General features: G+C 37.6%; 1 protein-coding gene across 1 annotated transcript in view; it reads right to left on the minus strand.

The window, feature by feature from the left end:
• SEL1L (SEL1L adaptor subunit of ERAD E3 ubiquitin ligase) overlaps positions 1–23,307 on the minus strand; it is a 53,055-nt gene that overhangs the window by 12,669 nt on the left and 17,079 nt on the right. The window contains 23 exon segments of the mRNA XM_030319724.1: positions 156–321; positions 1,092–1,240; positions 1,566–1,653; positions 2,938–3,000; positions 4,292–4,369; positions 5,300–5,309; positions 5,311–5,366; positions 7,374–7,394; positions 7,396–7,431; positions 10,934–10,977; positions 10,980–11,064; positions 11,066–11,085; positions 11,450–11,531; positions 13,098–13,135; positions 13,138–13,156; positions 13,249–13,301; positions 15,670–15,796; positions 15,798–15,834; positions 16,851–16,893; positions 16,896–16,932; positions 16,934–16,956; positions 18,325–18,439; positions 18,441–18,511. Coding sequence (XP_030175584.1) covers positions 156–321; positions 1,092–1,240; positions 1,566–1,653; positions 2,938–3,000; positions 4,292–4,369; positions 5,300–5,309; positions 5,311–5,366; positions 7,374–7,394; positions 7,396–7,431; positions 10,934–10,977; positions 10,980–11,064; positions 11,066–11,085; positions 11,450–11,531; positions 13,098–13,135; positions 13,138–13,156; positions 13,249–13,301; positions 15,670–15,796; positions 15,798–15,834; positions 16,851–16,893; positions 16,896–16,932; positions 16,934–16,956; positions 18,325–18,439; positions 18,441–18,511 — 1,461 coding nt within the window.

The following is a 23,307-nucleotide window of genomic DNA, read 5'->3' on the forward strand; positions in this document are numbered from 1 at the left end:
GGAGCTGAGGTAAAGTACTCCAGCACGTGCGTTGTTAAGGTCTACTTACAACAATAAAGAAGTTTCTTTGTGGCTTTTCTCTTTAAAACAAAAACAAGCTACTTGATGTGAGCCTTCACAGTCTAAACCCAAGGCAGAATGAAAGTGAACCTTACTCTGATCGAGAATGAAGGCTGCGTTGCTCTGTGCCACTTCATAGCCTTGTTCGGCCAGCAGGAGGTACTGGATCACCGCGGCGTTGTAGTCGCCATCTTTATAGCTGTTATAGGCAGTCATAAGCCTCTCCGACCACCGGCCTCGTTCACACACATTCTTAAACAACTGTGAGAACAGGAAAAAAAAAAACAAAAAAAAACCAGTAACAAAACAAGGAACATATGCCAGACTATCATTTTTGCACTTTGGCTACAAGTGATTATTAAGCTACCTCTTTGAATCTCTGGCAACTTTATTAATATATATAAAAGTCTGGGATATTTACTTGAAGCTTTCAGTTAGTCTTTAGAGCAGGTTTATAAAAATAATAGTAAACAATTATATACCATTACCCCCACCAGGCACTGTTCTTGTGCTTTATGTACAGTACGTACAGAAACTCCCTTACAGCTCCCACGAGGTTCATGGGGGACACTCTATGAAATAAGTCTTATTAATAGGCCCATTTTACAACCGAGGGAACTGAAACACAGAGAGGTTTAGAAACTGTGCTAAGCATTTAGCAAATGCCACTCTGCAGTGCCAGTTATGAGAGAGCTAAAGAGGAAAAGTTCCATTTAGAAGACATCAGCATTGCCTTTTGCAACATTCATCCGACACAGACCTCGTGGTGCTCAGATACCGTCTAGGACGTGCTAGAGAGACTGCAGACAACACCCACTCTCCTTACAAATGTACAAATGAAACAAATGAAACAAATAAGCATGAGGGTGACACACAGGCCCTCAGTGTCTTCCCTCAGTGTATCCAAGCTATTAGGTCGAATCTCTTTCTACTGTAGAAGAAATCATGCAAAGAAAACGAGAATTAAAACGATAGACTTTCCTCCTGGGAAAATGAAGTTCCTGTGTACGAGCTGGTAGAACAGCCCTTACCTCCACTGCCGTGTGACACGATCGCATCACACCTGTGCCGCTGGCATGCATCTGTGCTAGGTTATAGAAAGCCAAGATGTGGCCTCCCTGAGAAGCTAAGTTAAAATACTTCAAGGCCTGTTTATAATCCCTCTTGACGCCAATGCCATCTGTAAGGAAAATCACATGAAAGGTCAGAAATAGTTTTAAATAAGATTTAACTGAAGCATGAGAGCAGCCTTATATAATGAGTAAAATCAAATGAAACTCAGAATTCTTACTCAGGAAAGATGGGAACCTTAACAATACAGATTTGTATATTAATACAGATGAACCTAATTTACCATGAAAAACAAGATGCACAAATTACTGAAATGGGAGAACATTAATCAGCCCGAATGCGACAGCTCTCGTTTCCACATCAAAGTGGTATCGGATGGAAAATAGGCAATTTCGATATTGGTGGATGAAGCATTTAATTCCAGTATTACTTACTGTAGTACATAGAGCCAAGCTGCAGCTGCCCGTCCACCCAGCCTTGTTCAGCAGCTTTCTGGAAATACTTTAGTGCCAGATCATAATTCTGTAGGAAAAGAGGTCACATGATCACATGATAAGAAAGCTCAAAAGGCTGATATACTTAGAAGTTAGGAGATTCATTTATTAAAAAGAGTCAACAAAACACATACAGGATATTCTCAAAGAGCCATTAAAAAGACTACCTTCTAAGTTTTCATAACATACAGAGGGTAGTCTACTTTAAGTCACAGAGGGACTTAAATATTTAAGACTAAAGAAAAGCAAGTAAGAGTTTTTGTGAAACAATTTGCTGTGTTCACTCTCAGAAAGCATACACATCACCAGTGAAACACAAGATCAGGACTTAAGAAACAATCTTTTCTATTAACCAACAAATCTTTTCTAAACCTTAATTTTCCTAATTTCCTTAAATAAGGAAAATTATTCTCTTTATTCATTCTTTTCCTGTGTAACTTATCAAGCACCATATGATTATTAGATTTCAAATACCCTACGTATCCACAGAGAGAAACTAAAAGATCACTACTGAACTTTAGTGTCATAAAATGACTAAAAAGAATCAAAATGAGACCACGCTATACTGATTTCTATGCTAGGGAACACCTACAGATTAGAATCTTAAACCTAATGCTTAGTTTCAGGCCCAATTAAAAACATACTACTTGGAGGGTTCATAAAGTGAAGAGAAGAGGACAGCATTGAGAATCCAGGGGCAACCATGAGGAAGTAGTAGAGAAGAATAAGAAGCAATGGCTTAGGAAAAGCAAGAGAACTTGCAGAATTCCAGGGAGGAAAGGGTTCAAGACAAAAAGTCAACAGGTGTTGACCCTTAGGAGGTTACTGGTGATCTGCACAGGGCAGTTACGTGAGGCAGAAGCCTAACTCTAAGAGCTAATGAGTGAGTGGTAGCCACTAATACAGTTCATTTTTTGGAGAAACCTGGCTTTGCAGTGAAGGACTGGAGAGAAGAGAAGAGCAAAGAATAGAACAGAAAGCTTTTCTCCTAAATGGGAGGGACAAACATTTTCTTAGCCTTGAGTGAAGAAGTAGAGAGGGAGAAGCTTAAGTCTTGGAGAGTAGACAGCATAGACAGAAGAATGAGAAGCAGCTTCACACTTTTAGAAAAGGTGCCAGAGACAGAGCTATTCGAAGAAGGCAGTCATATGGCAGGTGCGGGGTGAAGGGTGGTAAGCAGCCAAAGTCAGAGAATAGGAAAAGGTTCAGCTCTGGTTATAAAGAAAGGATTTCACCCAGGCTGGAAGCTAGTTAATATTTCTCCAACTCACCAGCTGACTGCTTAAGTCAGAATGTTACACTGAAAACTTACAACTTGAACTCCTCTCCCGTAGAGGTAAGCCATTCCGAGTCCACTCTGACCGACTGGGTTGCCCTGCAAACCGAGAAAAAGAGTGAATGATTCATTAAGAAACTAGCAAGAATAAATGACTGCCAAAGAAATAACCTACAAACATAGTCAAAAATGTCACTGCATTTTCAATTCAAAATTCTCCTTCCCATCAGGCTAAATGTAATGCCGACTTTTAGAGATTTGGGGGTCAATAATTTGCCGGAAAAAGAGCAAATAGTAAATTTATCTAGAATTAAATTTGGTGACTTATGACCATCTGTTCCATGAGTTATGATAGAAAACATGACTAATGTGTTTCGTTTTTATTAACTAAAAGTAGGTCACTTTTTAAAACACTTTTTTTAATAGGTAGTATTTTATTTTGTTTTTTAAATGTTTATTAATTTTTGAGAGAGCACAAGTGGGGGAGGGCAGAGAGAGAGGGGAGACACAGAATCCGAAGCAGGCTCCAGGCTCTGATCTGTCAGCACAGAGCTGATGCGGGGCTTGAACTCATGAACTGTGAGATCACAACCTGAGCACAAGTTGGACGCTTAACCAAGTGAACCACCAGGCATCCCAAAAAGTATATCACTTTTTTTGTAGTTTTTCATTGGTAATCACCCTCCCCAATAAAGAAGGAAGATGCTATGGTGTCAAGTCAACAACCAGGTAAAAAGCAACACTGGGATCAGGTGGCAAAGATATGCTAAAGGTTACTGGAGTCTCACAGACAAAGATACTCACTGTTTGAGACCTGCAAGAGAAAAATCTAAATTCAATCTAAACTAATAGGGACGAGGCATCTTTTAAAAAAGTGTCACAGCACTCCTTTGGGAAATACTCAACTGACATTAGAACTAAAGTAACATGTAGTTGGCAAGGAGATAAGTACACACTGGAGGCATACGGGGTCTTAAATTCATAGGTAGTTTTCTCTGGGGCCAAAGAAAGTCTAAATTATGTATTTAAGATTATTGAAAGTACCTAGTTGCGTAACGTTTTAAGCCTCAGATTGCAATACAAATAGGGTAGATTATATGACTTTCAATTGCATTACTAAAATCAGTATTTCCTTAATCAGGAAACTTCTCAATGAATTAAAACAGAGGCTTAATTTCAATAATATGGTCTTCTCCTATCCACGCCCCCCCCCCCCAACCAATAAAATGCCTTTATGGGAAGGTTTTTTTCTAGCCAATCCATTCACACAAATCACAGGTGCTTTAAATAATGTGAGGCATGAGTTGGTTATGACTAATCCTTCAGTATAATAACTTACTAAAATAATAATATGGCACACATTTCAATATGTTAAGTCATGAGATCTTACCATGTCAGCAGCTTTCTTAAAGTAGTGAAGAGCTGTCTCGTTACTCTGTGGGACAATATCACTTCCTTCTGAATACATCTACAAACAAGCCTACTTTAGTACAAGCTATAACCGTCTCTCCTATATGTATTTCTAGCTCATCTCATTCTGGTGTTTGTGAGAGATCATGAAATCTTTCAACAAAGTTTAACATTCCCCCAGGATATTTCAGAATTAAAAGCAAAGCATTGAAAGTAAACATTTAGCATTATTATATATTCTTTGTCATATCACATTATGACTTCTCTATAAATATGAATACATTAAAATCAGCTCACGGATCAACTCAAGAGGGGAAATCTTTAACTCAAGGGGAATCTTTTCTCTCACTCTATCCCAAGGCAGTCAAGTGGTTGATAAATTGCTTGGGATCAGTGATTAAATGAGAAAAAAGGAGTGTTATTACCAACATCTGCTTCCATTTCTCTTCCACCACATTGTCCCCCAGGGTAAGATAAAGGGTAGGTCTTAAGTTCAGGAAAAGAAAGAACTAAAAGGTTTCAAACACTGAATGATCAGAGTAGTACCAGGTATGGACATGATGAAAGGGCCAAAAGAAGAGAATAGAAAATTAATGCTTAACAAAAATAAATGAGGAATACCATTTCTATGCTACTATAGATGGGAGTTCTGAATGTAAAGTTCTCAGGCCCCAAATAACTTGCTGCATTATTGGCAAACACTGCTGAGATTTTTCTATTTGCAAGAATTCTGTGACCTATTTATTCTGAGCATCCTAACCTTAGGATTTGTTATAGATGAAAATACCCATTGGTTTATACTGTATTTGTTTTCAAAATAATGAAAAAGGAAGTTTTTTCTTACTTTGCCACAAGACACAACAATCCTTGCATTGGAAACTTCATTTCCACTTTATTTTTGGTAAACTGTAGATCCTAAATACAACATGTGCTTATTATGCAAACACCTCTTGCTGTTACATAATATGTTCACAGGACATACAGTAACCTTCCCAAGAAGCCATAGCATGTGAATTGCCAGCATTGGCTGCTAAATTGAAGTAGTCAAATGCTCTCTGTGAGAAAAGATTTATTAAGATAATTAGTTTTTATAGAATCTATCTGCCTTTGGCTTTTAACCAAAATAATTATTTCAGGAACAATTAAAAAATCTTGTAATATTGCAGTTATCTCAGTTTAAGTAATAGCAACATGACATCTCTTGGCTGCTTAAGGTAACCAACCCCCCCCGCCACCCGCCGAATCTCATATCCAATCCATCACTGAGTCCTGTAACTTTCTCTACCAAATTCCTCTTGAATCCACCTACCATCCCCCCACTACCACCATTCTAGGCTAAGCTACACTATCTTGCCCTGAACTTATGGATCACTCCCTTCCTTGAATCTCCCTTGCTTTTTTTCTTGGGTCACCTAAAGCAACAGATATTTGTTGAGTTAATGCAGTTATATATTGGGAACTCAGTTTATTTCTTCTGTGAAGGTACTGAAAAATTGATTCACTGTGTGAATGTTTCACAAGTCGGCACCATACACCAAGAATATCCCAAACTTGTATAAAAGGTATGCAGCAAACTCACCATCCAGAATTCGGTACCTGACATTTTTATTAACCATTCATCTGGCCTAATGATACACATTTTAAAAGACCTACAGACAATGAAGCTGTCAAAATGCAGTCTGGAAAAAAAATTAAAAAAATAAATAATAATAAAGCCTGGTATCTGGTAATAGTTTTAAGTGGTACTCTTATCTATTCTTAAAGTTGATGGGATATGGGAATGAAATACCCTTAATTAGAATATTTAGCTGTTAGGCAGAATAACAGTTTTACTAGTCTGACAAACATTTATCAAGCACTATGTACTAGATATTGTCAGATGCGGGAATAAAGGGGCAAGTCCATGCTCTTTTGCAACTTAGTTCTAGCAAAGAGAACAACTTAATTATATAATTAACACATTTACAAGTGGAAAGGGCCATAAATACAGATTTTCAGAAACTGTAACTGTGGTACATGACCCATTCCTGGAGTGGGGTTAGGGGTCCAGGGAGATATTTTGGGGTAAGAGATACTGGAATTGAATTCTTCAGGATAAGTAGGAATTAGTTACATAAAGAAAGGAAGTAGAATAATATTCACTCTATACAGAGAGACTAGTATTCCAGAAATCCGGGGATAGGGAGGTTCTTGATATTTTCAAAGACCTGAGAAAAGGTCCATGTGCCTGTGACTCAAAAGGCCAGGTTTTGGTCTTTAAGTGACTGGAAATTATGTAGCACTCAAGAGTTTAAGCAAGGGAACACAGTATCAGGTGTGTGGCTTACAAATACAGGCTACTGCTTAGCAAATGCAAGCAGGCAGTGATTCACACAAGTGGTAGGTATACTGATAGAAGGGGAAGAGATGAGAGAGATTTCGGGCAGAAAGCAGACAAAAGCTGGTGACTGGATATAGACCTGACTGCTATAGTTGTATATTCCTTAACTGCTCACAACCTCAACAATGACTGTTCCTCAGTTCTATGAAATATTTTCTTTATTCTTAATGTTTATTTATTTTTGAGAGACAGTGATAGAGTGCAACCGGGAAGGGGCAGAGAGAGAGAGGAAGACACAGAATCTGAAGCAGGAGCCAGGCTCTGAGCTGCCAGGACACAGCCCGATGTGGGCTTGAAACTCATGAACTGCGAGATCATGACCTGAGCTGAAGCTGGATGCTGAACCAACTGAGCCACCCAGGAGCCCCTAAAATATTTCCTAATGGGAGTTTTAAGACATACTTCTATCACATACCTACAGGAAACCAAGACACTGTGTGTGTATTTTGGCAGTATTGAGAACTAGGTTTCAGAATTAAAAAAGCCTTTCCCACCACTATGAGGTATAATCACATTTTTAGTCTTCAGCTTTCTCAGGGGGTTATTGGATCTTAAAAGATCGTTTGTGAAGATTATCTAAATAACACAAACTTGATATTGTCATTGACTGACAAGAAATACATCTGGGGTATCATTTCCATCTACGACATGAAGTGCAAAGCCCCAGGAATAGGAAAGTTACCTGATGATTTTGTTCTACTCCAACGGCCTCCGTGCAGATGCAGTTGTCCCAGACCAACCTGAAATTAAACAAAATGAGAAGTAAATGGTAGCATCTGGTGTGTAATTACAATTACAAAAAGGTTTCTGTTCATCATTCAAAATTTAAAGACTTAGTCTTAACTCCTGAAGATATTACTCTACTTTAACCTACATTTTCTAAGAACTGAAAATGCCTGCTTTTAATTACAAGGCATCTTTCTGAAATAAAACATTTATGCAGGTAAACTAAACTGAACTTGTCACCAGGGAACCTACTCTAAAGGAAACACTAAAGGATTGCTTAGGAGGTAGGAAATTTATCCTGGGAAGCTAAGATGCAGTAAGAAATAAAGAGCAATGGAAAGTTAAATTTGTGAGTAATCTAAATTATATGGACTGTATAAAATAATATCTTGTGGAATTCAAAAATTGACAGAATTAAAACATACAGAGTACTCTAAAGTTTGCACTGTCCAAGAAATGGTAAAAAGTGCTCATTCATACTAAACTTTGATAAAAGAGTAGTAAAACAAGTCCCAATTATCACATTAGTAGAAGGGAGGAGAAGCAACAGCAAAAAACACTCAAACCAAAGAAGGTAAGAGAGGAGAGATAAAGAATCACGGAAAAGCATAAGGAAAGAAGGCAAGCCAGATAGAAAATTTAAACTTGAATATATCACAAACTACTTTCAACTAAAAGACTGTCAGAATGGATAAAGATATAAAAGTAGTCTTCTGATGCTTCCAAGAGACGTATCTTAAGCACAAGAAGATGAATACAAAAGAATACAGAAGATACTCCATGTAATACTAACCAAAAGAAAGTGGCATAGCTAGAAGCAGGCAGAGTACAAAAAGCAAAAAATATTTCTTGACATAAAAAGAGAACATTCATGATGTGCAAACTAGTTTAACAAAAGATACATATTAAGTCTAAGTGCACTCCACCTGGCCTAAAATACATAATCAAATTGACAGAACTACACGAAGACAGAGACAAATCCACACCACAATGGAAATTTAAACAATACTGTCTCAGCACTGGACAGAAAAGCAGACAAATTCAGTAAGGATTCACAAGATGTGAACAATAGCATTAAGAAACATGACTCGGGGCGCCTGGGTGGCGCAGGTCGGTTAAGCGTCCGACTTCAGCCAGGTCACGATCTCGCAGTCCGTGAGTTCGAGCCCCGCGTCAGGCTCTGGGCTGATGGCTCGGAGCCTGGAGCCTGTTTCCGATTCTGTGGCTCCCTCTCTGTCTGCCCCTCCCCTGTTCATGCTCTGTCTCTCTCTGTCCCAAAAATAAATAATAAATTAAAAAAAAAAAAAAAAAAAAGAAACATGACTCAACTGACACACAAAGAACACTATACCCAAAGACTGGAAAATTCATATTCTCTTCAGCATACAATATTTGCCTAAACTGACCAGTGATGGATCATAAATCAAGTGTCAGGACATCTCAAACAACTGAAATCATGCAGAGTATATTCTGACCATGGTGGATTAAGCTAGAACTCAACAAAAAAAGTAGAAAATCCCCATTTATATGAAAACTAAGCAATTCACTTCTAAATTTACACATGGTCACATATGAATATATGAGAGAATATTGAGAATATGACAGCGGGAGAGTGTATTCTACCAGATATCAAGATCCATTAAAGCTACAGAAATTTAAGACAGTACTGGCATAAGACATGCAAGAGAATATGCACAGAGCATTATTTGCAATAGCCCAAATCTGGGGAGGGAGTAAAGTGGGTAGGTAAGCTGTGGGATTTTATACATGAAATAACCACAGGGTAATGTAAATGATTTACAGCTACATGAAAACACATGGATTGATTTCATAAACAATGCTGAGCAAAAACAAGCTGATTCCAAAAAAATATGTAGGATTTTTTTTTTTTTCACATAAAATTCAAAACCAAGCCAAACCAATCCATAGTGTTAGAAGTCAGTTCAGTGGGTTACCCCTGGGGAAGAGGGGGCTCCGGGATGCTAGCTGTGCTACACAGGATGCTCACATTGGTGATAATTCAGGGGGCTGTATGCTTCAGATTTATGTACTTTTCTATATTAAGGTCATAATTCAAGTAGTAAAAAGAAGTAAATGATACATAATACCACATATGGATTTTTTTCACTTGAGTTTTCCACTGAATACACTGAAGTATTCTACATTCTACTAGTTTTTTAATGGTTGCATAAAATTCCATCACATGGAAGTGTCATATTTGAAATAAGTAGTTCCCTATTTTGAGGCATTTAGATGGTTTGAATTTTAACTGGTTTCTCATATAAAAGAAAGATGTTTAATTAGACAAGATAACTATTATAATTCCATAAGCTAAGATTTAGATATTCCACTGCAAGGTTTTCTTTTAAATTTAAAAAATTTTTAATATTTATTTTTGAAAGAGAGAGAAAAAGAGCAGAGCAAGGGCAGAAAGAGAGGGGGAGAGAGGATCTGAAGTGGGCTCTGTGCTGACAGCAGAGAGCTGGATGCGGGGCTTGAACTTACGAACTGTGAGATCACGACTGGAGCCGAAGTTGGATGCTTAACCGACTGAACCACCCAGGTGGCCCGTTTTTCTGTTTGTTTGTTTGTTTTGTTTTTTAAACCTAAGATTCCCTTAAGTCTCAAAATTAATTGTTCTCAAAAAAGCATCTAATGTTTATCTCTAAATTTCTAAATCAGAAAAGATCTGTTAAATTTCATAGAAAAAAACAGGCAGATGTTGAAGTTCTCCTTTTTGTTTTAGGATTATCAAATAACCCATGAAATAACAAATTATACATGGTGTTTTGATTGATATACTGTACAATTTACATTGAACTGGGCTACTTCAGTTGATGACCTTGAGGAAATTATGGTCTACGACAAGCAAAGGAAACATGAACAGTAAATGGCTCTGAAGGGCATCTGAAATTACAAATGTTCCAGAGACTTTCTGTTTAAAAAAAAGTAGCAGTTTTCATCCTTGAGGACTCTAATAAGAGCCTCATCATCTGTAAAACTCTGCTCTTTTCAAGCAATGGTTTTCAACTGTGGTGCAATCACGGGCCAGCTTCTAGGAACACATGCCTAGTCTACATCCCAGATGAATCCTAACGGAAATGGAAATGTCTTTTTTTTTTTTTTTTTAAAGTTTATTTGAGAGAGAGAGTGAGCACATAAGCCAGGCAGGATTAGAGAGAAGGAGAGAGAGAATCCCTAGCAGTCTCCACGCCATCAGCACACAGCCCAATGAGGGGCTTGAACTTACGAACCGTGAGATCATGACCTGAGCTGAGATCAAGAGTCGATGCTTAACTGACTGCGCCACCCAGGCGCCCCCCAAAGGGAACTTTTTTTAAAGTACCAAGAGTCCTACACTCTAAAAAAAACAAAAAAAAGCTCCTCCGGTGATTCTAATATATAGTTAATAGTCGCTCAGAGCAATAAAAAATTGTTTCTAATAGATGTAAGTTCTTGCCCGGAGACATAATATCAAATGCAGTAAGATATACCGTGAGATGTTTAAATACATACCTGTGCCTGTACATCACCTTTTTCAGCTAGGAACTGATAATACGAATCAAATCTTCTTCCAGCATTCCAACATTCTCCGGGATTTCCACCTCGTCAGGCAGCCGTATTCTCTGTACTACTGAGCCTCCTGTTCAGTGAGATGTCACTAGCAACTGAAACAAGGGGACGAAGTACTAACAATGGAGGAAGGTCAGAAGCATTGTTCCACAGAAAAAAAGTATCATTTCAGCTGCCAAATGTTGACAGACCTATCAACAGTAATCTACAGATTACAAATAGTAATCTACAGAAGCCCAGTTTTTTCGACAAACTATTTAAGAAGTGGAACCAAAGCACATGTGCACATACACACACAAGTTTCTTAGTCAACTAGGGTAAAGACCATTCCACTTAAGAGAGTCAGTCACGGTTATTTCAAGTAGTACAACAAAAATAGATGTATTTAAGTTAAATCCATTTTGGTTTTTGTTTCTTTTGATACGGTGTGAAGGCAAAAAAAAAAAAAAAAATAGATACCATGATTGGCAACAAGACGATAGTGAGTCAGTGCCGATTCACAGCTCTGGAGGACTCCGATGCCGGCCCAGTACCGGTAACCCTGTGAGACAATCTCTGGTGAGAAGCCTGCGGTTTCACTGGAGCTCTCGTTGTAACAAAGAAAGCCACCTGCACTCAGGATGTAATTCTATGGTTCCTTGATCCAGTACATCACCACCTCATTCATCCTGAGTTTTAAGTTCGGCAACTCCAACAACTAGACTATAGCTAAGCACTAGGAAATAATGAAGTTCCCACAGAAATCAAAACAGATGCCATGAACCTTATGCATGAACTTGCGTATCTAATGTGTAAAAGAAATTACTTGGGCTCTTGCTAAGAACTCATTCTAATCTTATTTTAGACAGGATTTTAACCAGAACAGGGTTGATTTACTAAACCAGCAAAGAAGCAACAATTAGCAAACAGGGAAAACAACGATTACTGGATGCAGGCAAAGACACCAGCAAAAAATGATTTCAGAATGAGGGGGAAGATAGTGAATTATAAAGAACATTAGACGCAAAGTAGAGCCTCTTGAGTCGTTTAGCACAGACTCAACTTTACAACTGTCACAATCCTTAGGGCATTATTGTATAATTACGTGTATAATATTTCATGTTTTTATCCTGTAGCCATTATTTAAGAAGATTGGTAATTAAAAAGAGTTATCTGTAAAAAATATTTAACATAACTTTTGCCACACAAAAATAAATGCTTCAAATTTCTGGAAAATTCATCTAAAAGCAACTTTTCAATTACTGTTTGAGGAATAAATGTGACCACAGATGAAAAAACCAATGGGAAAAAAAAAGCTTCAGAAACTAGTGAGGAATGTTTCAGAAAGCTAGAGCAACATCCTTGTTTTTCAGTGGCTTTAACTACTTCAGCAGTTTGTGTCTGTCACAGCAAGGTCCAAGCTCCTTGGCAGGATGTAGACTTCACTTACGTGATTCCTGATGCACTTCCTGGCATTCTCCTCTCCAGCCACTAAAAAGCTTGTATTTTCTTGCAAGCACCATGTTTCCTTGTCGCTGTCCCTCTGTACATATTGCTTCTGCTGTCTGGATGCCCTTCCACTTGTATTCACTCACTACTGTTTATCCCTCAAAAGTTACTTTGTTTCTTTCCTCAGAAAGAAACTTTCTTTTAACCTCTTTCCTTTAACCTCTCCTTCTGACACCAGTGTGAATTAAGTGCCTTTCTAGGTGATTCTTGTACTGTAATTATCTCCTTACTCATGTGAATATAAATGTAAAACAAATCAATGTTCAATGGAAAATCAACTTAAATGTAAATCTGTGAAAACTCAACCTAGGAAATGATTCTGACAAACAAGCTTCCAACTTACAGAAAAAAAAAAGAGCCATTTATCAGATCTCTATTTAAGGGCAATCAGCCAAACTAATCATTTTAAAGAAAAACTGTGGACTCTACAAATTTTCATCCACATGTAATTCAAGTGTTATATCTGTTAATAAGAATTTAAAGGACGTTCAACTGAATATTTGATCTGAATGAATATAAGCAGATCTTGTTCATGAAAGCTAGAAAAGTTATGGCTCCTCAAAACCCAAACATTCTGCTACTCAATGTTTCTAAGTCTTTCCCCTGAAATCTTACTTACCAAAACCATGTGTGCTATCAGGTTGCCCCCAAGAGCTCAAAAGTGTAATACACGAGGGCCTATGAAAGAACAAAAGGACACTTAACTGATCATAGGCACACACTGACCCCAATTCAAATTGTTGCACATGATAAAGTGTTCATATTATTACCTTTGCCTGACTTGAATTGACACCAAGTCCAGAGGCATAGAGGAAAGCCAAGGGCCTGAAATAAAATGATAAAAGTAAGAATTCTTCCCTAGCGGAAGTGTATCCAGCAGAGACATGGTTTTACGAACTACGAAAAGACGCAACAATCTTTAGATGCTGAAAGACTTGAATCCCCAAGTATGTACAACTGTGGAATTAAAGAGACTCAGAAATGCATTCAAGGTTTTACACAATGAAATACAACTTTAAACAAATAGTCTACCTTGAAGATTAAAGACAACTTAGTAAAATATTAACTAGAAAAACAAAGCTGAACACAAACGTGGCTTTTACTTTATCTTGATCAATAGCTATTTTGAGAACCAAACAGCCCCTATAATGATATAATGATCAACACATTACCTAGCAAACGAGAAAACACAATGAAAATGGTAAGAGACTACCAAGATAAACTATCCTAGCAATAAAAAGGGGCAGCAAGGGTCAAGTTGAAGGGGTCAACAGAGAAAGGTCACTTTACAATGCTAAAGCACACACACTTTTTAATAAAAAAAAAAAAAAAACAACAAAAAAAACCCCAAAACAAAAAACCCCAACCAACTAAAACATGCATTGGTAAGGTTCTAATCTTTGCCTTCTGAGGACAATCCTTGATGACACGAAAGTATAAGCTAAAGTTAGAAAGGCAGATATATCACGTGCCAGTGCTCATCAAAATCTATGAGCTCTTTTATATTTCCCAGCCTCCCTTGTACTTGGGTGGGGCCACATGTCTAGGATGCGGCAAAAAGAGATGTGAAGCCATTAAAAACTTTCCAGAGAATCCTCCAGCCCTCACTTCTCCTTTCATGATGGCTCAAAGCCCTACGTTTCAGACGGTTGCAGCTATGTGGCAGAAGCAGCCCTTGACTGAGTCACCATCTGGAAGACAGGACGCAGGCAGGGGAACTGCACCGACCCTGGCATGCACAAGGAATAACTCTCTGTAGTGCTGAGCCACTGTGATTTGTGGGCTGTGTCTGTTACATCAGCTAGAATTAATTACCACAGAGAGAGTGTTTTGCAATGTACAACATAAAGCACCGTGGCACGGTAAGGTGCTACTATTAGAGGGAAAAGATGCCTTAGAAGAAAAACCATACTTCAGAGCCAAATGTGTCTGCAGATAAAGAATGTATGTGTGAATTTTATATAAAATGACTTAAAGAAGGGAAAAAAAAAGATTTGAAAACAAAGGAGGAACAGTTAACATATAACCTGTTTATAAATTAAACCACGACCATGTTAGAGCTGCAGACTGGTTAGGTATTCGGTCCTACAGAAAACTATGGTCACAATTCCTGTTATTGTTTACACAGTCTGAAAACAGACCTCCTCTGTGACTAGAAATTTTATATTTAAGCATATCCCATACCTTCAATAAACCTGAATTATTGAGAGCATTTAAAAGAAATGGGGTGGCCCCCTAAATCCAGCTGTCATCTTACTATTACCAAGGGGAATTAAGCAGGTATCATGTACCAACTGGTGTGATGCAGTCTGGGATACAGAACACCCCCCATAAGGCAGTCTGGGCCAAAAGTATTTTCCTTGTGTTCATCAGCCTTTAGCTGTGACATCCTCTGTAGGAAACAGAGATGAAAAATGGGTCCTGTTTCTAACACAGATAAGAAAGAAAAGTGGGAACTGTGCTAGCAATAAAGACCAAATATAAAGTGTAGTCCTAGGCTGGATGCTGCTTTGGACAAAACAAGTATAAAGAAAATGTTTTGGTTCAACACCCTATGAATACTGTGTGGGTATTACATTTACCAGAGTGAAGCAGTGAGGGCTATTCACTGGATGAGCAAGTAATGGAACAGAAGAGTGTGCATCTCGTTTTAATAAAAAATTCACAGTATAAATACACAAAGAGAAAGGTCAAGAAGGGTGTGCATGCAGTAACATGTTACCAATGTTCAGATCTGGGTGGTACAGATAGGATGCTTACTTTCTTAGTATTTTTTAATTTGTATTTCTAGTTTCCTATAATGGACATGTACTATAATGAACATTGAAAAAACCCCAAGATTACCAAAAGCTGCAGCATCTGAAGTTTGGAAAAAGGGCAGTGGGGAGTGACTTCAGATAAAAAAAATAATCACCTTCATGTTTCACTCTTTACAGACTGAATTTGGAAAACTACAATATAATTGTGGTAAGATGCAACCTCAAGAACGCCGTAGGTGACCACAAGTGTTCTCAGACTAAGGAAAAAGACTGTCTGAGAAGATTGGTAAAATGATCTGCTGCAAAATTAGTATTTAAAGATATTCTACCTCGCAGCCATCCTTACTAAAGGAAGGCAGACCATCGAGAGTAAACTGCTGTGAAAATAACAAGTGCTGTGTGCCAAGAAATTCTGCCGTGGAAGTGCACTTACAGTTTGTCCCTTAGGAGAGCCTTCCTCAGTCAGTTTCTCAAACATCTCTTTAGCTGCCTGGATATTCTGTGTCAGGTAATCACCAAACAAAAGAGCATATGACACTCTCTCCAGGGCCTTGGTATGGGTTCATGCCTGCTGCCTTTTGAAGATACCGATAGGCTCTTTAAACATAAGCAATTAAAAAACAAAACAAACAAATTAGCAATATTTTGGAACTACTATTAAAATATATATATATATATATATATATATATATATATTTTTTTTTTTTTTTTTTTTTTTACAAAATCTGGGGCGACTGGCTGGCTCAGTCAGAAAAGCATGTAACTCTTGATCTTGGGGTTCTGAGTTCGAGCTCCACATTGGCTGTAGAGATTACTGAAATAAAAAAAAACTTGAAAAAGTTTTTTTTTTTTTTTACAAAAGCTAAAATGCAGAAAAATTAATTTCCTGTTCTATAGAATCCTTCTGATATTGATTTCTACTAAATTGTGTTTACTTATATATGTAGAAAGCATTCTGGCTACTTTTGTTTTTATATAAAGTACCAGTTCTGTTATTCCAATATTTTAGAACAGTCTAATTTTAAAAATTTCTATTAAGAAAGTTATCTGGATTTGCAATGAAATTATAATAATGTGGTATCCAATAAATGATCCCATGATAACCATGGCAATTTTCTTTTAAATCTTTGCACAGACTATAACAAAAGTCAGCTAAAACTAAAAGTAAGGCACATAAATGTTGGAAGACAGTCAACTCATCTCATATTCTTTCCAAATTCCTAAATTCTAGTCTTTGTCTGCAAGACAATTACAAAGCAAAAACAAACAAAAAAAAAACACCTAACAACAATTTCCTTTTGTTTTACGTCATTTTGAAATCTGAACAGTGTAGGTATTCTTGGCTCTCAGAAACCATTACAGCTTTAATCAGTTCCCTTTTGCTTATTGTTCATTCTTGTGACGAGTATTTATAATGTTTTAATCCCAACAAGCTGAAATCTGATAAAAGTAGTGGCCCTAATATCCATATTACATAGTAGGTTTTCTTATAGTACAACTTAAGAAATCCTGTCTTTGGGAGTAGACTTCAAAAAGAAAAAAATACCACACTTTAGCTTTTTATCTCAGTAATGGCTGTGTTAGGGAGGAATGGACTTGGTAGTGCTACCTACTCTCGTTTTTGGCTTTTCTTATTGCTTCCATTGAGGATTTTCATCCAGTCTGGTACATCACTTCTGCTTCCTGCATTTGCCGTCCTTTTAGCAGCCTCTTCTTCAGCTAAAAACAAAATGTCAGATGCTTTTAAATGTATTTTAATTTTTATACCAGTTATGTATCAAACATCGGTATATATTTTCTGTTGGGTAGTCATACAAACACAATATTCACTATTTCCATATCTGACTTTAAAGACACATGGTTTTTGTGTGTAGCCTTTATCTGACAAAAGAGGACTTAAAAAAAAAAAAAACTCATTGAAATCACTTTCTTGTAAAGAAAGCAATTATCAACTGTTTTGGAAGGTGCTTTCCTGCCAGTAATTATAAAACTTTTTATATAATTCAAACTAAAATTCCAGGAGGGCCTTATGATATATACCAAGGTGAGCTAAAACCAGGACAGAAGAAGAGTAAAAAACTATAGTTAGAAAAATACTGTTGTAGTCAAAGTACTCTTTAGCCTTACCTGAAAGGTTGCATCTTTACAGGAGAAGATATCTGACTAATTACATAACAAAAAATAAAAAGGATTTTTTATTAAACAGAGATCTTGATTTAATATTCAAGTTCTCTGTACTTCCCAGTGTAGTGATATAACACTGGAAATCATAGCATTGGTATAGATGTCCCCCAAATTATTTTGCTACTATACTGGAGCATTTTAGCAGAAATCTAGAACTCATCAAGAGACATTTGAATATTTTGTTAGGAATATTTATAGAAATAGAAGAGACTACTTCTTGTAATATAACAACAAAATTTGATGTATTAAACAAAGGAATACCTAAATCATACTGGCCCACTCTGAAGGTAGACTATATGTGGTGATATCTCTAAGGAATGCCTAAATATTCTATCAGAACCAGTACTTTGAAAATGTTACCTGGTAACAAAGGAGGTAGTTCAAGGTTTTCTGTTGTTCTTTGACAGAAAGTTTTACCTGAAAACACGGCTTGCCTTTAGAGGCAATACTGACATTAACGTTTCAGGGAGTTAAATATACTGTATCTACCAAATATTCCCTTAGCACAGCACATTCCACTGAAAGTTATTTTAAAAAGGTATTATTTTTCTTCTAAGCGCTATTAATTAACCTTCAACATAATGTTCTGTTTCCGTCATTGCCAAAAAGGTTTTACATTAATTAATTTAGCAGCCTGCCCGAGGGTTTACAGGACAACCTGTGCACACCAACGGAAATCACCTCTAATAAAACACAAGTGGGATACACCGCCCAAAGTGACAGCCTGGAAGTAAGTACACCGCAAGCTTCCTACTCATAAGTTTAGTCTTTAGGACCATAACTATATCATCAGCATGACCACTTCTGATCAAGGTGGGAAAAGGATGGCTAGAAAAAAGGCTTAAAAATGTTATGCAAGACCTAGAGCAAGGTGGACACGCCTCCTACTGAACAACAACTTACTTTCACAAAAGCCCCACTTTTCATCTGCCTTGTAGTCATAGGTTGTAGCACACCATAATCTGCCATCTTCCCTCCCGTCTGATGTACATTCATCGTATTCCTTATCCAGGAACAGGGAAAGGGAAGTGGCAGGGCTCCCCATGTGCTGTGCCTCGATGGCGGTCAAAGCTGAAAAGATAAGAAAGAACTCTAAACATGAAGAGCACCTCTGGTATTCATGGATTTAATACTGTGCATTCTAATGATTAGAATCTGAAGACAAAAAATACATGATTAAAATAAATGGGGGACACTGAAAGGGTCCAGCATCAATTTTCTGCAGGGACGATTTTAAGGGTGGGTCAACTTAGTGGACATGGCTGATTGACTACCCAGCTCTGTATCTAGCTTAGAATCTCTGAAGGTCTTGAGGATGATAACCTTGGAATGTTAAGAGTCTACTGCACAACTCCCAGCTAACTAGTGAGCAAAAAACAAGGGCAAATGCACCGAATTAATTCCACTGTTCAGCACAACTCTTTTTTCTATCTGAATGTTGTAATTCAATTCTTTAGTAGTATAAAGTTATACAGGTAAAGTTAATCACTCATGTACACCTCTGTGATCCGACAGCATTTTATCAGAGTACTTATCATACGTGCTGAGGTTCTTTCTTTCCATATTCTAGCTTCCACTAGACCCCGAGCTTGTTAAAAGTAAAGACCATATCTCTAATTTGTTTCTTAAGCTCTGATATCTTCTCGGTGCTGGAAATTATGCCAGGTGCTGGAAACGAGGTGGAGCAGAGGCCTCTGCGATACACAACTTACCGCCTAGCAAGGAAGAGAGACATTAAACAAAAGTATGATCTATGTTATGAAAAGGAAAGCCTCCCCTGTCAGGAACTGAGGTTTATACTGAACTTCACGGATATGTAGGAGACGAGGGTGGATGAACTGCTTCAGGGTGGGGTGGGAGAAGTATTATAGACAGGGAGAACCTTGTGCACTGAGAATCAAATGAAAGACAGCATGGTACAGTAGAAAAATTACAACAAGTTCAGTATGTCAGAACATGCAGTGTGAGTGCCAAGGTGGATGAGAGAAGAGTCTAAAGCTAAAGTGGCCTGAAGAAGCCAGAGTAGGAAGGCCCTGACAAATCTAATTAAGGAGCCTGGACTTTATCCTGAGAACAATGGAAATTCACTTAAGAGTTTTAAACAGAGTGACATGCTCATATTTGCATTTTATTAAGAGAGTGGAAATGGAATAGAGAGAAACAAGGCTGGATGCAAGGTGACCAGTTTAAAGATTGTGACAGCAGTCTAATTGAGAGGTAATGGTAGCCTGAAGAGGACAATGGAATGAAGAAGTGGATGTACTCAAGTGATCCAAGGAAGTAGAAACAGTATCACTTACTGACTAGGTAGATGAGAGGGAGAGAGGAGTCATGGAACACTCCTAGGTATTAGGCTTCAGGGAGTGAGGAGATGGCTGTCTTCACTAAGAGAACACTAAAGGAGGAGGTTATTGGGTAGGGATGAAACGGATCAGGGGCAAGTTAAGTTTGATCCTGCTACATTCAAAGTGACTACAAAAACAAAAACAAGATGTCTTAAGACAACTGGAGAAGTTCTCCAGTTCCCAGATATACTGGAGGCCAAGAGTATGCATAAGAATGCCAAATGAGAAGTACAGGAGAAGACCAGCGGGCCAGGGTTGAGCCTAGAAGCATACATGGTTAAGTGTGAGTACATGTCAACTTCCACTGGTTGATTTTACATGGAGAATTTAATTAGGCAGCAGAGCTTAGTGATTAAGAGTAGAGATTCTGGAGTTAGAATGCCTGATTCAAATTCTACTGCTTATTAGCCGTGCACTTTGAGCAAATTATTTAATTTCTTCATTTATCTGTAAAATTATTTGCAGATAACTGCCTTATCTACAAATAGAGATAATAGTCCTTGCTGCATAGAGTTATTCACAAAGATGAACTGAAATAATACATGTAAAGGACCCACCATGGTGCCTGCCACTTAAGGTAATAAGCATTCAAGAGATGGCAACTGCTATTATTACAGGCACACCTGCTCTGAAAGGCTAGAAATGTGCTCTCCTTCTTTCCAGGGCAAAGAAGAGTACATATGAAGATACTAATTTGAAAACTATTTTCAGTGAGTTATAAAAGGCAAAATAAGGGGTGCCTGGGTGGCTCAGTGGGTTGAGCATCTGACTTTGGCTCAGGTCATGATCTCATGGTCTGTGAGTTTGAGCCCCGTGTCGGGCTCTGTGCTGACAGCTCGGAGCCTGGAGCCTGCTTCCGATTCTGTGTCTCCCTCTCTCTCTGCCCCTCCCCTGCTCATGCTATGTCTCTCTCTGTCTCAAAAATAAAAACATTAAAAAAATTCAAAATAAATTTCAAATGGTTTACCGGCAGGTAAATGTCATTCACTATCCTGGTAATTACTACCAGGGACAAATACTTTGACCTGTCCATGTTTATAAGAAATGATCTTTAGTACAGCATATAAGCTGTGCTAAAGTGTCCTTTAGTAACAGCCCTATAGGGGTAACTTTAACTACAGAGTTTGAAAAAGGCACTCCTATGCACTGCTAATAGATTCAAATTTGCTTGAGAAAAATAGTATCTGTAAAACAGTAGTTTGTAAACTTGAATTTCAAATTAAATAATGTAATAGGTTAAAAGAATACTTAATTTTTGCTATGATAATAGAAATTTTAAAAAAATAGCTTGTCCTAAGAATTCTAATTTGTCAAAGCTTTTCTAAGGGGTGCAAATATATGAAAGAATTCTCTTTCATGTGATGAAACTATATGCCAGCAAAGAAACTGGAAAGAACCCAAAGGTTTTGGCAACAAAGGGTTTTAACCCAAGGCTGATTCAGCACTAACTTAAGTAGAAAGAAACCCCAGGGTGCATGTACTTCACCAATTTAGTTAAAGTGAATCTCGGTCTAAATAATGTGTTTATTAGTAAGTAACTAGAAAGAAAATTTGTATCTCTCAGCTACATTCTCTAAGCCAAATCACAACAGGGAATTGCTACTACCTTTTAAACTGGTTGTAAAGTCTTCTAAAAGTTCCTGACCGGGACTTGCTAGTTCTAAGTCAATTATCTCAAGTAGATATTCTTACAATAGCATTGTTATTCAGTTAATTTTCTTTCCATGAAGATATTCTGCAAGAGTTTCAAAGCTATCATTTAAAAAACTGCCACAAAAACAGTACCAGCTTTAAAAACAATGGTAATCACTGCTCTGGTGCAATGAAGCAGACTGATTATGCAATTTAAGTTAATGATACCAGTAGTCGAACCTGACAAAATGAAAGGGGGAAAAATGTGTCCTTAAGTCAGTTCTGCACCTTCCTGTGAAAAATCACATTTTTAGAGGATTCATATTTTGACTCTACAATGATGACACAGTACCACTATCTATTTAAACCCTGACAGTAAGATATTTATGATTTATGTTATATGAAAACATGATAATTAACAGACTGCTTTATATTTAAACTAGTAAGGATTTGCTCTTGCAAAGTCAGTAAAAATCATTCAAGATAGCTAGAAAAAGTTAAAAAAAAAAAAAAAAAAAAAAAGACAATCCAAAACAACAACCCCAAGCCTGAAATCATTCAGCGCTGGCCAGAGTCTGGGTATATGGGAACCTTCATACTGCTGGCAGGAGTATAAATTAGTACAAGCTTTTCACGAGGGACCTTTAGAAATACCTATTAGCATTTAAACGGTCCATACCTTTGGATCCCATTTTTCCACTTCTAGGATGTTTACTTGTAAAAATGCTCCCAATAAGGATGCAAAGAGATATGTGTAAGAGAGTGTTTGTATATAAAGATATAAAACCAACAAGAACTCAAAGGTCTATCAATAGGAGATTGGTTAAATCAGCGACAGTGTGGCCATTACACGAAAACCTGGGCAGCAATACAGATGGAAGGTCACTGGGGAGGAGTGTAGATGGAGCAGAGGATCAAAGTCTGGGTGTCAGGGCAATCTTGTATTTGAAGGTCAGGCAGATTCCAGGGAACCAGCAGCTAAGTGAAGAAACTATCTTCAGAGTATGAAAAAATATGTGAGGGGTCAGTAAAATGAGGACCAAGAACTGACCAAGTATCCAGCAATGAGAATGTGACTAGAGCACAGTGGATTGACAGTTCTTGAGGGGATTAGAGCATCCCTGGAGTCAGATGAGAGAATGAGAAGAGAGGAAGTGAATAAAGACAACTCTTCCAAAGAACAATGTTAGAAAGGGGAGTAGGGAAGGAGGGAGGTTGCTAGAAGGGGTTTTGGTTTTTAAAATATAAGCTATTACAGCATGTCTGAATGCTGATGGAAAGAACCCAAGAGAGAGGGAGCAATGGAAGTTCGGCTAGAATGATGCTATATGAACTGAATTAAATGTCCTGGGAATAGCAACACCCAATAGCTTTCCCTCATTTCTAATGGTAAAATCAAAATGAAACCCAAAAAAGTCAACTTCTTGATCCATAAAGATAAAAGCAAAGGATTTAGTTTTGCAAATTTCTCATCTTAGGAGCTTTTACACTGCCAGTAAAGACTGATACTGTATCTGTAAGTTTAGATAAGTGCTCTATTAATAAGAAAACTACTTAATCATGCTGCTTGTTTGAAGCTATCTTGCACTTCCAAGCATACAGCAGTAAGTAGAATTTTAGTCAAATATATTTGTAGTAGAAAATAGTTGAAATGCAATCACTTAATCTTAAAAAGCTATCAACCATATAGTGTTGAACCATATAGTGTTGATCATTTTAGTAAACACCAAGATAAAAACTCAACCAACCAACAAACTGAGGGTTGATGGGGCGTGGGAGGGAGGGGAGGGTGGGTGATGGGTATTGAGGAGGGCACCTGTTGGGATGAGCACTGGGTGTTGTATGGAAACCAATTTGACAATAAATCTCATATTAAAAAAAAAAAAAACAAAAAATGCAACCAACCAAC

This window comes from Lynx canadensis, chromosome B3, assembly GCF_007474595.2.
Source record: "Lynx canadensis isolate LIC74 chromosome B3, mLynCan4.pri.v2, whole genome shotgun sequence".
Taxonomy (NCBI): domain Eukaryota; kingdom Metazoa; phylum Chordata; class Mammalia; order Carnivora; family Felidae; genus Lynx; species Lynx canadensis.